Source organism: Dermacentor albipictus, chromosome 1 (genome assembly GCF_038994185.2).
Source record: "Dermacentor albipictus isolate Rhodes 1998 colony chromosome 1, USDA_Dalb.pri_finalv2, whole genome shotgun sequence".
NCBI lineage: Eukaryota > Metazoa > Arthropoda > Arachnida > Ixodida > Ixodidae > Dermacentor > Dermacentor albipictus.
The window spans coordinates 437,805,503-437,821,673 of record NC_091821.1 but is presented as its reverse complement, the minus strand read 5'-3'; the positions used below and the strand labels follow the sequence as shown (position 1 = coordinate 437,821,673).

The following is a 16,171-nucleotide window of genomic DNA, read 5'->3' as shown; positions in this document are numbered from 1 at the left end:
CTTTCAACCTTTCAAAGATCGTCTGCGGAAATATTACACGGACTGGTTGACTGACGAAGACCACATGCTAACGGCAACGGGCTGCATCAAATGTGCATCGCTATCGCGGCTGGCGGACTGGGTAGCTGCAGCATGGGACGACATTCCAGGTACTTTGATCGTGTGTGCCTTTGAAAAGTGCAGCATATCTAATGTACTTGACAGTACCAAAAATAGTGCACTGTTTGAAAGTGACAGTGACAAGGAACACAGCGACAAGTCTAGCAGCGACGACGACGTTGAATGAGCTCTGCCCGTTCAGATTCAATAAATGCTCTTTGCATTTTGTGAGCGCTGTCCTCGCTTTTTTGTTTGGCCTACATTCGAGGTAATATATATCTATTTTTTTTTGGCTTCGGACTTTAGGGGGTCGGCTTAGAATCAGGGTCGGCCTAGATTCGAGTAAATACGGTATTTAATCTTGTGAATTGTTTCATTTGCTTGTTACAATGCAAGACAGGTGGAGTTATTATGAAAGTTCATGCTTGTGCTTTTGGCCACTGTGGCTGGGGAATCAAAACTATAAGCGATATTATCAAATTTGTCCAGATTACATGACATTCAAATACAGTCGAACTTTGTTACGACTGTTGCAACGAACACAAAAATACCTTCCATATATCTTATGTTCATTACAATTATATGTGCAGATATTGGTGAGAAAAAAAATCAGGATCAGATCTATGTGAAAGAAACAAGTGGGGTGCCTCAGAGGGGCCGGAGTAAAGGGTCTCCTGTGAATCTTGACGACCCGTAGACATATTGCTGTGCCAGTATGAGGCCCAGAAACAACAATAAATAACATAGATGCACTGCGCACCACCACGAACACACCAGTGTTATCAAGCGAGATCGGCACATTGGCTTGCCAATTGCAATCCAACCAAGCCAAGTGCTGACCAAAATGTTCACGCCCCCAACAGAGTTTTCGGACATGGAGGGGACTGCGTGGATACATACTACACTACTATGGCCATCAGTCTAACCCGTGCATCTGATCTCACGCTTGATCGCTGAAAAGGTCTATGAGTGCAAACATATTTGTAGCAAGCTTCCCACAAAGGCTTGCCACCAGCCACTCAGTTGGCCACAGTGCTGATGTCGCTACGTTGAGAGTGGCAACCAAAATTGCAGTTTCATGCCAATCGACATGACGGTAACATTGTTCACGGCCGCCATGCTTGTGGCATCACACGCATGATTAATAATGCCCAAAGCACCATGTGGCGTTTTATATTTCCACTATAATACTGCCGTGATACATTGGTGCCAGGGGTGGGTGGTGGTGCCACAGGAATTGTGCAGGTTCGAAAAATCAGCTGCCGAAAACAATCGGTTGGCGACTGTATGGCGTTTTTGCTATCAGAATATATCTTTTGAGGCACATGCAAACAAAAATTTGCTTCTCTGTAACCAACACTGCATAGGATTCAGCCCTTTTGATTTCATTATAGTAGGAGAGCACTCAATTGAAATAAAGCATGCCGAATGAAAATTTATATTCAGTTTGTTATATATTGAGGTTCGACAGTAGAAGCGCAGAAGCTCTGCCAATATAGCTTCGTCTGCATAGCCAGACATAAATGTCCGTGAGTAAAGTAGTTCAATGAACAGGAACACATGCAAGAGCTCCTGCTCGTTGACAAGAGAAATTACCGGTCATCATGTCTTTTGTTTTCCCTTTGGAAACAATAGATTTCATGCTCAGCACATTTCCGAAAGCCCAGACATGGAAGAAAGGATGTGCTATGGCCACTTGAAGGCGACAAAGTGCACAAACATCAGTGTTACAGCAATGTATGATAAAAGTGTGCTTTGTAGGAGTGAACAGCACTTAGAGTAACATTCAACCACTCAGTTGTCGACGCTCGCCTTAACAGCACCGATTTTTTTCTATCATCCTTTCTTCCTGCCACTATCCTCGTCACACACTCTCTTCTCACACAAAGCTATGCAACGATAACTAAGAAAAGCCCATCTAATGAGCAACATGGGGTGCTAGCATAGAGATGAGCTTGCCAGGATTTGCTCATTTGTGCAAGAGCAACATGGCGGCCCCATCACGTCACCAGAAATGCACAGAGAGACAGGAGTTGAGGGAAAGAACTTATAGGCAGCATCTGAGTATGCATAACAAATGTTTGCCTCATTGTCACTACTAGCATGGTGATGCTATGGGAATTGGACAGCAAAGGGACCATTGCCATTTTCATCTGGCGGATGACTTCAGCATGCAGTGAGTTGTGTGCTGGCCAGAGGTTTTTTGATGTTAACTGGTTGTGCTGGCATGCACAACCTTGAACACATTTCGTGCTTTGTGGGTGACCACGTGATTTTGTGAGTTTCCATCAACTAATCAATGTTGTGCCTAAGAACGATGGATGCTGACACTTACGAGCATTCTCTGCAAACTCTCCACAGTTTGGTTGGCAACGCTGATGCCGTTGATTTCACGTATTTCGTCCCCGACATGTAGAGTGGCTGCAACGCAAGAAAATAAGAACTGATGAAGATCATCCACAAGCAGCAGCTATTTTAAATGCTGCTCTTTGATTCTAAGCACTAAGAAACTTCGCAGAAGCCATGGCTATTACTTACTGGCAATGGCAGGGAAATGCCTAATGGAAAATGTTATTTGACGGTGTAACCACACATGCTTTACTTAATCACAATAACAGAAGTGTCATCATGGTCTTGCAGTAGAGTGAGGATGCATGTAAGCACAAAAATTCTGGTATGTAAAAATGGCAAGGAGACTCCACCATAGAGGAGACAAGCTAGCTGTTCAGTAAACTAAATAAAACCTACTAAAATACTGAACACAAAGAATCATTCAATGCAAGGGTTATTGGATAAGTGAGGCCCACGACATGGCGTCATGATACTGCAAAGTATATGGATAGATAGCAATAATCTTCAATGTAATCAGTATGTGTCAAGTTTCCATTGACAGTGATGCTGAACTTATGTTCAGCAGCTGTTTTGTGCAAGCGTGTGATTACTTCTCAGAAGAATGGATCGCAAAGAATTCTGTGCACTGTTTAAAACATTGTTTGAAAATAACTGAACAACTGAGGCGATAAAACCGATGTTCGGTGGGACCTATGCAACAGTGTTGGTGCTTACTTATAGATTATTGAATTAAAGTGTTGCTGAACATCACCCAAAGAAGAAGTGTGCCTGGGACATTAAGTTAAGGTCACCATGCCAAGAATGGTTGGAAAAATCCATCGTATCGTCTTGAGAGATAGTGAATTGAAACTGAGTGACACAGCCATGTTTGTAGGAACTTCAGTCAGTAACGTTCACAACACTGTACACTAAACAGAAAATATAAAACCTGTGTGTACATTGGGTGCTGCGACTGAACCATCAGCCAAAAACCATGTGTGAGAAGACATTTCAAAATTATGTTTCTCAGTGCTTAAACGTAACCTACAGGAATATTGGTGTCACTATGTCACTGTGCAGGAGACATGGATATATACACCATTACACACGAGTCGAAACCACAGCACAAACTGAGCATAAAAAGAAAGTCGCAGTTTCACCCAAAAGGCGAAGCATTGATTGCGACAAAAAATTTATCAGACAGCTATTCGAAGATGCCTCAACAACTAGCCCAAGCAACCACTTCACTTAGTTATAAGGTAAGCAGTTTTATCAGCCGTATAATCTTGTAAGCATTTGCATACTAACTAAATTAACAAGCATAGTGTCATGCGCACAGAGCCAAACATAAACACATCTCACTCAATGACCACGGATGCTCGCTGCCAAAACAATGTCATGAGGAAGAGTGGCAGAAGCAGCAGCAAGCACATTGACGTTTGTGCTGCCTCTTGCTTCAACACAAACTAAGCAGTGAGAACGCCGCGCACACATAGCTATCAGCCCTTGGCACACCTAGACTCTGTACCCACCACAGATCGCTTTCAAGATAGGTCTCATGTGGCCGTGCTCAGCCAAGCTAAAATCCAAATATCCCAAAAAATAACTTGGTGCTGTTTCTACTGCGCACATCAAGTAACGAAATCTGAGTTGATGTGTACCGTGTTGAAATGATATTACGGAACATACAAAGGCTCACAGGCATGCACACAGCTGAATCCTAGAGGCTAGTGGCTATTGAAGTCCATTGACACCTCCTTATCGTTGTCTACTGACTGCAGAATTCAGTTCCATGTAATGCATTAGAAATGCAACACTTATGGAGGCTTGTGCAACCATCATCTGCGGGAATGCATTCCATGCACCATGGACCCACATCAAAGCTGGTTCTTTATTCTATGGCCACTTTGCGATGTCTCCGAGCATCACTTTCTTCAGACGATTTTTCCTTTCTGTTGAGTGAGAATTGGTTTAATTTTTTATTTTGAGTAGAACTAGTTATGATTGTAATGCGCATGCGAATTTTAACACTTTTTATTAAAAAAAGTGCGTGTTAGAATCATGTAAATACGGTAAGCTAATATGCCATTAGTTGTACTTTATGTCAAGGAGTACACATATTATAACATAGTGAGCCATCTGGAAACTGGCAAAGGGAGGCAGTAGGCAGAACATAGGCAGAACATTTATTATTGGAATACGTTATCTGAGGAGGCAGTGAACTCCGACTCGTTGGAATCATTTGTTCAATGTATTAGTAATACCAACTTTTGTTGAAATTCGAGCCCTAGTGGTGTACACTATGAGTTAATATTGCCTTGCTCGAGTATTCATTTGTCATCTATATCCAGTGTATTGTCATGTTTCTTTTTTTACTTTTGTATGTATTATAGCTTTGCAATTATGTCAAGTTTTTAGTTTAAATTTACTTCTCTTGTTTGTATTCTTAGTACCCACTCCTGCATGGGCCCAAGAAGGGCCTCCAGTATCTGTAAATAAATAAATAAATAAATTTAAAAAAAAAACAAATAAATAAATAAACAAATAAATAAACAAACAAACAAACAAATAAATAAATAGGAAAGAAAGAAATGCATTCCACTATCAGACCTGGTTCTTTGGGATGCACAGTTCTCGTGCACAAGATGTACGATTGTTTTCATTTTTTGAATAAACAGTCAGCTGAAGTCAGTGCCCTTGTCTTCAACAGGTATTCTTCTCATCCTTTCTGGCACTGTTATTGTGCATTCCATGAGTCAACACCAACCAGCCCACCCCCCTGGTTTAGTGGTGAATAAGCATGCAGTTGCGCTGATACAATAGCCTTGTAAGATGGGGCAGCACAACTAATCGATCTCAGAGGCTGTGCTGCTATGAAAGCTGAGCATGATAACGGGCAGAGCTGGTAAGTATTGTTCTGTGTTGACACTTTTCAGCATGGCAGAAACAATGAAAAGGAGAGGAAAGTCTTGAGAGCATGGTAGCACGAGCACTTGAGTGAAAATAACCCTACTTATACAAGAAATATACAAAAATGTTTTTCTCTGAAAAGATCACAAGGAGATGCCCTTCCTTTTAGCATCTGACATATTGGACACCTTCAACAAAGCACACTGCAAGGTCCCTTTAGGTCTATATGCATTCACACATAAGCAAATGAATTAGCAAGATGCTCAATCTTGCAGTTATGCATGCTAGTACTGCCAGTACTGTTCTCACCTTGCCGGTGAATCATGCCACCATGCATGATGCGAGCCACAATACACCGTCCGTCCTCGTCCAGCTTCAGGGTGATGCCCTGTACACAAGTACACACAATGAATGACAAAACTTAACAGCTGTTGTTAGTGCTTCTCACTAAAGGATGTTACACAAGTCCCAATAGTATTATATAGGCAATTAAATATGTTAATAAATGCCTCCCATTGTTAAAGTGCTAATTCAATTGACATTTTCATTACTGTAGGCTGGCTTCCACAAGGAGCATCAATTTAATATGGTAGTATAATACTGCCTTTTCTGTGAACATTCTAGACTGTAGGACAAAAAAAGAACACACACACGCACGCGCACGCACGCACTCTAAAACAGACTTGTTTGCCTTTTTATGTGCAGCAGCTGGTGTGAGCTGAACAATATTTTCTTTGCATAGCTTAGCAGCATTCCTACCGAGTTTATTTCAAACAAACAGGGTGTTGACAACCATGACCAGACATTTATAGATAAAGAAAAAATGTTAATCAAAGTGGGCATAGTAAAAGGGAAGAAGGCATAAAGGGGGAAGAGGGTGGGTCATTTTTTTCCATATTATTATTATCATTAATACAATTGCTACACTTATATTACACAAAATTACCTGCTATGAGAACATGTCCATGAACAAGGATTATCTGCACCCCAAAAGCACACCAAAAGGCCCCTCACCAGGCCACACAGCAAATTGTTATATGTTCTCTAAGGAACCCGCAGTGATTGCTCTGTGGCTATGGTATTGGGTTGCTAAGCACGAGGTCGCGGGATCGAATCATGGCCATGGCGGCCACATTTCAATGGGGGCAAAATGTGAAAACACCTGTGTACTTAGATTTAGGTGCACGTTAAAGAACCCCAGGTGGTCAAAATTTCCAGTCTCTCACTACGACGTGCCTCATAATGAGATCGTGGTTTTGGCACGTAAAACCCCATAATTTAACTTTAATGTTCTCTAAGGAGCATTTTAGTGCAAGAATTTTTCAAATTGGTTCATTATTAGCAGAGATAGAAATATTTCAAGTGTCGTGAACTCATGCTTTTAGGAGGAGAGCTTCACTGCCAACATTGACTCTTGCCACTTGCCCCGTCGAGCCTCTGCAAGCAAAATTTCTTCCCTGCGTTCTCCACATTGGAGCCGGAGGATTGTGTCAAGCACATGCCATGGTCACCACTTTCTTCTTTCGTTTTTTTTCTCGCGTTTTTGCAGCACGGTGCACTTCTAGTAACGATCACGTACACGAACCCGCGAGCTATTGTGTTTGTTTTGTTTCGATCTGTGCCCAATCTTCTGAGCTTTACAGATAATTTACAGACGTCCAACGGGTTTGGCTGACACAAGACATGGGTAACTGGATATCTTTGGAAGAAACCTTAGTTCTGGAGCAAACAGTGCACAGGTGGATGATGATGATGAAATACTGAGGCAGCTACAAAAGTGTGATCTAATGTTTAGAATAAATGAGAGCTGGGCAAGTTAGCAAGTATTCATGGTTTGAAAAGTTAGGCATACAACACAGATGTCTGCATTGTTCTTTTTCTTCCTCTTGTATCCGTGTTTTCTAGGCCAAAATTTTCAAACTACGTAATCTAACAGCCTCGCTTGACAGCCTAAGAATGCCAAGGCAAGTACACCATTGTGGGACTCAGAGGATTTGTATAGATCTGTGCCTACCAAATAGGTTATCTCATTTACATGATGTCACCGTGAAGGTGAACATCACTCTGTATCTGCATCTCGAGAACAATGTTCTGGAGCGTGGACTCACAAAGGGTAGAGGCAGTGTAGTTTTGTGGGTGTAGGTTGTACTGAGCTCTTAGGCCATCACTGACTAATATGCGCGTTTTCCAGTGAAGGCCCATCAAGCCTGCTCAAGAAAAGATGTCAAGAGATTAAAAGAGGGAAAGGGCACCATACCATTGGCTCATCAGTGTTCTTCTGGAACTGGACGAGGCGCACGCGGGTGACCTGTTCCATGTCGCCGGCCTCGCTGCCACCTGCCTCCTGGTTGCCGTTGAGAAAGGGTGTCAGCGGTGGTGGTGTCACCCGAATCGCCTCCTCGCTGTACACCTCGTGCGCAACCACATCGTGAGCTTGAAGCAGTGCCTGCAGGCGAATACAAGGGAGAAAGCATGGCATGCATTATGTTTTGTTTTGTGCACAGGATCTGAGACCAGGGGAAACATTATGTAAACATTATATTTATTTCTCACTCTTTCTGTCCTTCGTCATTCCTTTTATTAAACAAATGGATAGCACAGTGGCCTCAGACTGGCAGAGGGACAAGGGAAAATAAAACACACATACAAACACACATTTCACATCTGGCAGTCCACTTCAGCTGAACTCACGGAATCCCACAAGAAGAGAAGCCTCCTTTTTAGTGAAATCATTTGCACACATATCAGGAGTAATACTCCACAAGCCGTGTTATGTGAAGGAAGTTTCAACTAGGTCTACAGAAACGTTGCTCAGAATTTTTTTTTCACTGCAGACAGTTTTATAGAGGCAGTAGATCAAAGGAAAAATCATTGAACACATTCACCCATTTACTCTGCCACGTGGACAAGATAGTCTATCCTCACCACCAAACCGACAACACAACGGCAACTGTCAAGGTGCCCTAAACTGCTATCAGCCCCGGTTTGTTGCCATCCGTACATTACAATGTATTCAAGTCAAGACCAACATTATTCAATTTTATTTAAAGGTTCTGTTCAGGCAGAAACCACTGATGGTAATATCCATGGCTAGCAAAAAAAATTTACCGCACTCCTCAGTACTTGCAAAAAAAAGAAAATCAAACACAAACTGCTCTAAGCACATGGTTATTTTATATTCTACTCAAAAAGTAAAGCACAGTGTCTCATTGGCTACCACTGACACCAACTTGGCTATTTTTGTTACAAAATTTAGCTACATTTTACACTGTTCAGCAGGAGAATATGTTCTGTGGGCAGTGGGTGTTCTTGTGATTTTCAAGTTATGTTAATTTCACTTTGGCAGCAAAACAAATCAGCGTTTTTTGACAATGCATCCTATGTTGCAAGCACACAGTTTATATACATGCTATATAAATGAACAAACAAGCTTCCATTATCGCCAAATTAGCCATGCTTTACGGTCCATTCTTCTGATGTGTTTCTTTAACAAGAGGTGCAGCGGTTTCAGCAGCTCAAAAGGTTTAAAATTTAAGAGCAATTTCACTTGTCGCTACTTTTGTGGATACGCATTATGAGAATTTAGCCTTGCAGAATGGTCTCACTGAAGTATGCGAGACATTTAGGAAAGAATGGCTACAGCAGCCCATGCTTTGAGACTCGTTACTTAGTCTTTCCTATTGACACTGGACAAACAGTTTGTTATTCAAAGCCGAACTTTTTGCAAAACACAGGGCAGTGTACCTTAGCAGTTCATGGTCATATATGCAAAATAAGTTTGTTCTAGTATTCGTTATATCTCCCATCATCTCCTGTTCCTTGAGGAAAAGTGTTTCCTTTCTTTTTTCCTGGTGTTATCGTTTAGGGTTAAATTCTACGTAGACAGATAAAATTTACATGCTGAATTAATTTCTAATCGTACCTTAAATTAGTGGGTTTTCCGGGCGTTTTGAGGGGCTCTTACCGCGGGTTTTAGCACTTACTGAAAGGTTGACTGGCGGTTTTTCTAATCTTCACTTCGCGACACTGCTGACTGAACATATGAGAAGCTTACGCTTATCTTTGGAAACACTGCATTTGTAAACAATTAATGATGCACCTAATTTCTCGCAGCATGTGCTTTTAATGATCCAAAGCATCACATACGAATTGCTCATGCTGTCATAGCCAGGCGAAATAGGTGTCACATGATGTAGGAGCTCAACTCTCGTTGAGCTGAGTATACTACTACATCTAGGGTTTCACAAAACTGCAACACAAACAAAATTAACCGAGAAAGAAGGTCACTACGAGACGTATGCACCGAAACGCCCCGCCCCCCCCCCCCCTTTTTTTTTTGCCGACAAACACCAAGATTGCGCGATTTAAGATTCCTGGCAAAGCATACCTCAAGTGACACCGCCGGCGCCTGCTCTCACACGGTGTACTAAATAGCACGGGTCGCTATCGGACGAGCAAAGATCGCGCACAACAGCCTAGTTTCTGCGATCTCTCGTTATCTGCAAGAGGAGCGGAAAAGTTTACCTACGAGGGCGTCGCGCGTCGTGAAGGCGCCTGAAAGTCCGCCTCTCAAAGCGTTTTTCCCGTAAGACAGGTACGTTCACAAAGGAGGAAAAACCGCGGTTACGCAAAAAGTCGTAGATTCTCGCGTGACAAAACGATTAACCTTGCGCGGAAACATCCTGCGCAGCAGTTTCGCGGCAACTTCTAGTTTCGGCAGCACCGATAACGAAATGTCCAAAGAGTGGCGCCTCAAAAATTACGGCGCTCCTGTTTGCTCGCGGTATAGCATTAAAAAAAAAAAAGTCAGAGGTTCACTTCTGAAACCTATCCTGAGCGACATCATATATCACTGACACCAGGAAGGAAAATACATGCTATCCTACCTCGGGCTGTCAATGAGCGGCGGCACAGATGGTATCCGAAGCAGCTGTACCGGCTATTTGCGCGGAGGTCCTTGACACAACGACCGTTCTAAATTATGCATTACAGGGTTAAAAATCAATATCGTAGCTTTAGGAATACTGATCCAGCTCTTTGCACGCGTTAAAATGTAAAATGCACTTCGCAGCTAAAAAACAAGTCAATCACAGCATATTACTGCAGTACGCAAACTGAGCTTGACACGGCTTGGATCGGCTCAATAGTAGGCTTTGTGTCTAGCTAGAGCACAATGTTGCGAAACTGAAATGAAAACCTTCTGAGAACTGCAGCTTTCGTTTGACCATCAGAGCGCGCCCGAATTCAAAACACCTGGTTTGAGTGAACACGGACGGACGGACGGACGGACGGACGGAAAAAACTTTAATGGAAAAAGGACCTGCGAGGTTGCCAGCCCGGGCTCAGGCCACCCGGGCATTGTGTGCGGTGAGGCATAGCCTTTCCACCACTGCCCGGGCCCGCTGGATAGCCCATAATTGGTCGTGTAGTTCTGAGCTAGTCAGAGCGCTTAGCCATCGCTCCTCGAGAAGGTCCGGTTCTATCTTGTCCTCTACGTATACTGAACCGATCTGTGTGCACTTCCACAAGATGTGTGCCATGTCTGCGTGTTCGTGTTTGCAGAGCTTGCAGCTTGCGTCTGGATATTGTGTTGAATTTATTCTGTTTAAGTGTACTGGGTTTCGGAACGTTCTGGTTTGCAATCTTCTCCAATCTGTTTCTTGAGACCTGTCGAGTTGTTTGTGGGGTTGTGGGTATGCTTCTCTTTGTTTCGTGTAGTGTGTCACTATGTCCTGGTACGTGACCAGTCTGTCCCTGTCGTCTTTTATCGCTTCTTCGTCGTCCTCGCCTCCTCCGTCTTCTCCATCGCCTCCGCCGCAGTCCTTTCCTCTTCCCCAAGGGTTGCGGGGTGTTGCGCCGTCACTGTCCGTGCCGCGGTGGGTTAGTGTTCGCGCGACTCGGTGGGCCTTCTCGTTGAGGTTGGGAGGGGCATTCATGGTAACTTCTCCCATATCACGGACGGACGTACAAAACTTTAATAGGAAAAGGACCTGCGAGGTTGCCAGCCCGGCATTATGCGCGGTGAGGCATAGCCTTTCCACCGCTGCCCGGGCCCGGTGGATAGCGCACAGTTGGTAGTGTAGTTCCGAGCTAGTCAGAGCGCTTAGCCATCGCTCCTCGAGAAGGTCCGGTTCTATGTTGTCCTCTACATATATTGATCTGATCTCAGTGAATTTCCATAAGATGTGTGTCATATGTCTGCGTGTTCGTGCTTGCAGCTCGCGTCTGGGTATTGTGTTGAATTTACTCTGTTTAAGTGTACTGGGTTTCGGAACGTTCTGGTTTGCAACCTTCTCCAATCTGTTTCTTGAGACCTGTGGAGTTGTTTGTGGGGTTGTGGGTATGCTTCTCTTTGTTTCGTGTAGTGTGTCAGTATGTCGTGGTACGTGACCAGTCTGTCCCTGTCGTCTTTTATTGCTTCTTCGTCGTTGTCGCCGCCACCGTGTTCTCTATCACCTCCGCCGCCGCAGTCCTTCCCCCTTCCCCGGGGGTTGTGGGGTGTTGGGCCGTCACAGTCCGTGCCGCGGTGGGTTAGTTTTCACGCGGCTCGGTGGCCCTTCTCGTTGAGGTTGGGAGGGGCATTCGTGGTTACTTCTCCCATATGTGCCGGGATCCATTTGAGGTATTTGGGTGTAATTTTGCCGTTCTTAAAGTCTTCTGCTCTGCAGTTCAGGATTTTGGCCGCCTCAGTGAAGACCTAGCCCTATGTGAAGTCCCTAATAGCCGTCTTTGAGTCGCTGATTAATGTTTGTACAGATAATGTTTTGTACATTATCAAAACAGAAAAAAATCTGTCATACAGTAGTGCCAGCGCGGGTCATCTTTTCTTGCTTTCCTTTTTCCTTCACACTAAACCTGAGCAGTGCTAAAAACAGATCATGCCGTACCAGCTTGCCCAATCTGCCGCCCTCGCATATAGGATTTGTGCTCTGCACGGGGTTCTCGTTTTCCATTGCCTGAATTAAAACAGAAATCGACGAGACGATTGTTGGTCGTCCTTTAGTGAGCTTTTTTTTTTTCACACGCTGCTTTTGTCGCCATGACCGATAAGCACTTACAGGACATAACGTTGTTAGGAAAATTTTTCGTACCGCGCAGACAAAAAAGAAAAGAGCGTGTTTTGCAACACGCACTTTTCTCATGCAAATTTTTAAGAAAAAAGAACACCACACACTAACTGGACGCGAAATGAAGACACACAGCGCTGTAATCTCGCGCCTAGTGTTGTAGATCACGCAGTCAAGCTTTGGAGACGCGCTGAAGCGAGAGGCGGCACGAACCGTGGGCTCGCCGCTGCTACCGCTCTTCACGCCAGCGTTGCGAGAGCGAATTTCCGCGGTATCGAGCGAGATCTGTGCGATTGACATCCCGCTTATCAATTTAATTAGTAAGCGAATGTGTACTGCAGTTTATACGGCCGCTAAACCTATATACCCTTACTTCATGTGGTTGCTTAATACTTGCTACTGCTATAATTTTCCTCTGGCAAAACTGCGACCTTTATTGCGATAGCAACTATATAGACACTCCAGGCGCATTTCTGCTGTTGGCGTCGCCGTAGCCGTAATGTTCCGCATAAAGACCAAGGGCGACCAAATCGTCGCCGCGCTCCGTACACTGTATGTACGAGTGAAAGCGTGCGAGCAAGAGCCGGCGATCTTGGTCCAATCTCGCGCACGCAACGGCGGAAAGCGGTAAAAAAGCGGAGAGGAAGCGCGCCGTCTACTGTCGCGTTCTAGTCTCCGTAGGGGTTGGGGGGTTCTACTCCGGGCTCTCCTTTCCCTCGTCCGCAAGCCATACCTCCCACTGCCTTTTGCTATTCTATTGGCGGCGAGGAGTTACGGAGTCGCCATCTATCGGAAGCGCCTCGCTGGCGTAGTATGAGGGATCACGTGGCGCGCTCCTCATAGGTTTTGCTGTCAGCGCTCACTGAAAACACCACGCGCGAGCTCTCCCGGAGATTTCTGTAAGTACTTTCGAAACGAGAGAAGTTTCTTACTGTCTAAATAATAATCTTGGGCAAACTGAAAGCACACAATCGTTTACAGACGCTTTCTCTTTACCGAATACGTACAGTGAACGCCACTGTGCGCCGTCGCCGCGATGGAGTCTCCCGAACCGGCTTCTTGCGTGAAAGGTAGGTAAACACTGAGATCAAACTATGTGAAATGGGTTCTTATAGTGTTTGTATAACTAAATGGAGTGTAATAGAACGAAGCCTCAATGCAGCGATCGCGCAGATTCGCAGCGACTGACTGCGCGTCTGCATGCTTGTCCGCGCACTGTTTCGCTTTCTCCGCGCGCGCGTTTTCGCACCGTGCCATGAGCTTCAGGACGCAGAATATGAGCATTTGACAGTATACAAGCAACCATTGTTCCATGAGCCCTGTCAGAGCTGTTCAAAAATAATTTCATTGTAGAGACTTCGATGCCTACGGGGACTGTGATGTGCCGTCGCGACGATTCAATCTTTTTTTTTCTTCTAAATTCTTTGAGCTTTCAATAGTATTTCTCGAGTTGCGTCGCACTATATGTTTATCGGTGTTCCCAGCGTGCAATTTCCCGCTGCTCCTTTTTTGTAATCCAGTGCATTAATTCATAACACAAGCATGACCCTATGCCATGCTTTTTTAAAATGTGCTTCTTACCGCTGCCTTTCCACTCCACTGAACTTGCCAGTATCTATAGCATCGACAAGTTCATAGACCAAACCGTCATGACATTAGTCGGGCCGCGGACTCGGGCGAGCGTCTCAGTGCGCGTCTTCCTAACATCGCAGACCAGGCGCCGTAGCAGGAATCTTCCTCGCGTCTGTGCTTGCTGCATACCCGAGTTGTAGCCGATGACTGTTTGCCGTTTTTATGTTTTGCGAGGCAAGCTTCACGCAGCTTCTTGTCCTGCAGCTACGTGTGAATAAGGCTGACACCGGCCTCCGTTACGTGCGTCCGGCCCTGCGGCACCGAGCAGTAGCCTACCATGTTGCGCGCCTTCAAGGGTAGCCACTACCTATCGTAGTGCTTTCAAGCGTTGTAAAGGAGACACTCGAAGCGGGAAAATTTCGCCACTAAATGAGGACCGCAGCGTACGATGGAATTTAAACTCGTTTTTAGCTCGCTTCTGCGCGCCCGAAGCAGCCGACGCGGCCCCTATGTCCACGTGATCCCTCCTAGCACGTCACGCCGACGGTGGCGCCAGCTTTTCCAGTGGTGGAGCTCGAGGCCATATTGCCGGAGCGTAGCAGACGACAGAGGTGGTTCCGCCGACTTACGTAACCCGGAGCACGGTTCGCAGCGCCGCCATCGGTCGCGCACGAGGCTAATAAAGCTTGATAAAGAATAATCTTTAATTTGTTAGAGACTACATAGAGTTGGCATGAGTGAAGATTGAAATGATAATTATATGTTATAAAATGATAATTAGAGCAGAATTAAGTTACATGGCAAAAGAACACGTTGTGGGGCTAGTTGGTTCATAGCTTTCAAAAGCTAGAAGCGCCTTGTGCTGTCATTGTTGTTTCTTCATTGGTGTGCTGTCTCTGTGGATGCTTCATCTTTTGAAAGTTACATGGCATTAGTGAATCCCTATATTGTACAGTCGAACAAGAAAAAAAATCATAAAAGCCAAAGGTGATGTCCAACTAAATATTGCAATATGCACAAGGGAACATAAAATTACTGGTTTAGAATTTTAACCACATGCTCTTTCCTACAGAGCGAAGGAATGTCAATTGGCTTGGATGTTTGGAGGAAACTGACACCTTTTTTGGATGTCCACACAACCAGCATGCGAATAGACGAACGCTCGGAAGCTACAGATTTTCTGGAATCGATATGAACTACATCGCTTTGTCAATTACATGCTCCAAACCGCCGCGAATGCTGTGCCACGATTTTAGTGGACTAGGAGTGAAACGACGATCAATGGGCGCGTTAAGTTAGCGCGCTCCGAACTCCAAAGGAGCACGCTCGAGTGCGCTCGAGTGCGACGCCTTCGGAGCTTAACTTAACGGCCATTTTCGCCGACTGTTTTCGGGTGCACGAACGTGCCGTCTGGCGAATGTTATGTTGCTTCCGCATCCGCTATTGCACTTCGCGCGCTTCTCGAAAATGGCCCCGCCGACCGTACTTCTGCAGCCCTTGTTTAGACGATGAAGAGGTAGAAGAACTTGACGCGCGGCGACGGAGGCAGCAGCAGCAGCTTACGATGCGATGCAAGCTCAAAGCGCGCCAACACGTTGCCGATCTCGCCTGACAGCAGCTTCAGACGCCCGGCAGCGCGGCGGCGAGAGGAACGAGTGGGCAAGGAGAACGGACTTGCATTGGTGGAAAGGGTAGGAAACACGTCATTTTTCCGGAAGCCGTAGCAGGTGCGCGCTCTCGCGCACCGTTTCCAGGATGGTGCGCGTAGAGCGCGCTCCGCAATCACGCACCGGAAGTCGCTTTTTAGCCGTTAAGCTTAAAAGAGCGCGCTCTGCTGGCTAGAGCGCGCTCGAGCGCCTTAACTTAACGCGCCCAATGACTTGCTTACAACTCAAGTCTGCAGTGAAGCCCCGCCCGCGCTCTCACAACCGCCAGCCACTGTTCCTCCGCGAGACTGCAAATAGTTCGTACTTCAAACTTTCCCTGTTACCTAAATGAGGCGGTAAGGACAAAAATAAAATTATAAGCACGTAATTTTGTACGTTTTCATTCGTCTGTTATAGTGGAACGATGAAAGCCTAATTGTTTATCGAACTGAAATAAAACGCTTGCTTCGCTGCAACTCTTTCAACTCTTGCAACTCGTCAAGTTTCACTTCAGTTGGAAGTGAAGCTTCATCGGTAAAACGGAGT

The 16,171-nt window shown here is 45.2% G+C and overlaps 1 protein-coding gene across 5 annotated transcripts in view; it reads right to left on the bottom strand.

Moving 5' to 3' along the window:
• Nucleotides 1–16,171, bottom strand: part of CASK (peripheral plasma membrane protein CASK) — an 815,631-nt gene that overhangs the window by 54,242 nt on the left and 745,218 nt on the right. For all 5 annotated transcript variants that reach the window (XM_070532311.1, XM_070532313.1, XM_070532312.1 and 2 more), the window contains 3 exons: nt 7,598–7,786; nt 5,650–5,728; nt 2,435–2,520 (listed from right to left, as the gene is read on the bottom strand). In XM_070532311.1, coding sequence (XP_070388412.1) covers nt 2,435–2,520; nt 5,650–5,728; nt 7,598–7,786 — 354 coding nt within the window. The remainder of the gene's footprint in view (nt 1–2,434; nt 2,521–5,649; nt 5,729–7,597; nt 7,787–16,171) is intronic.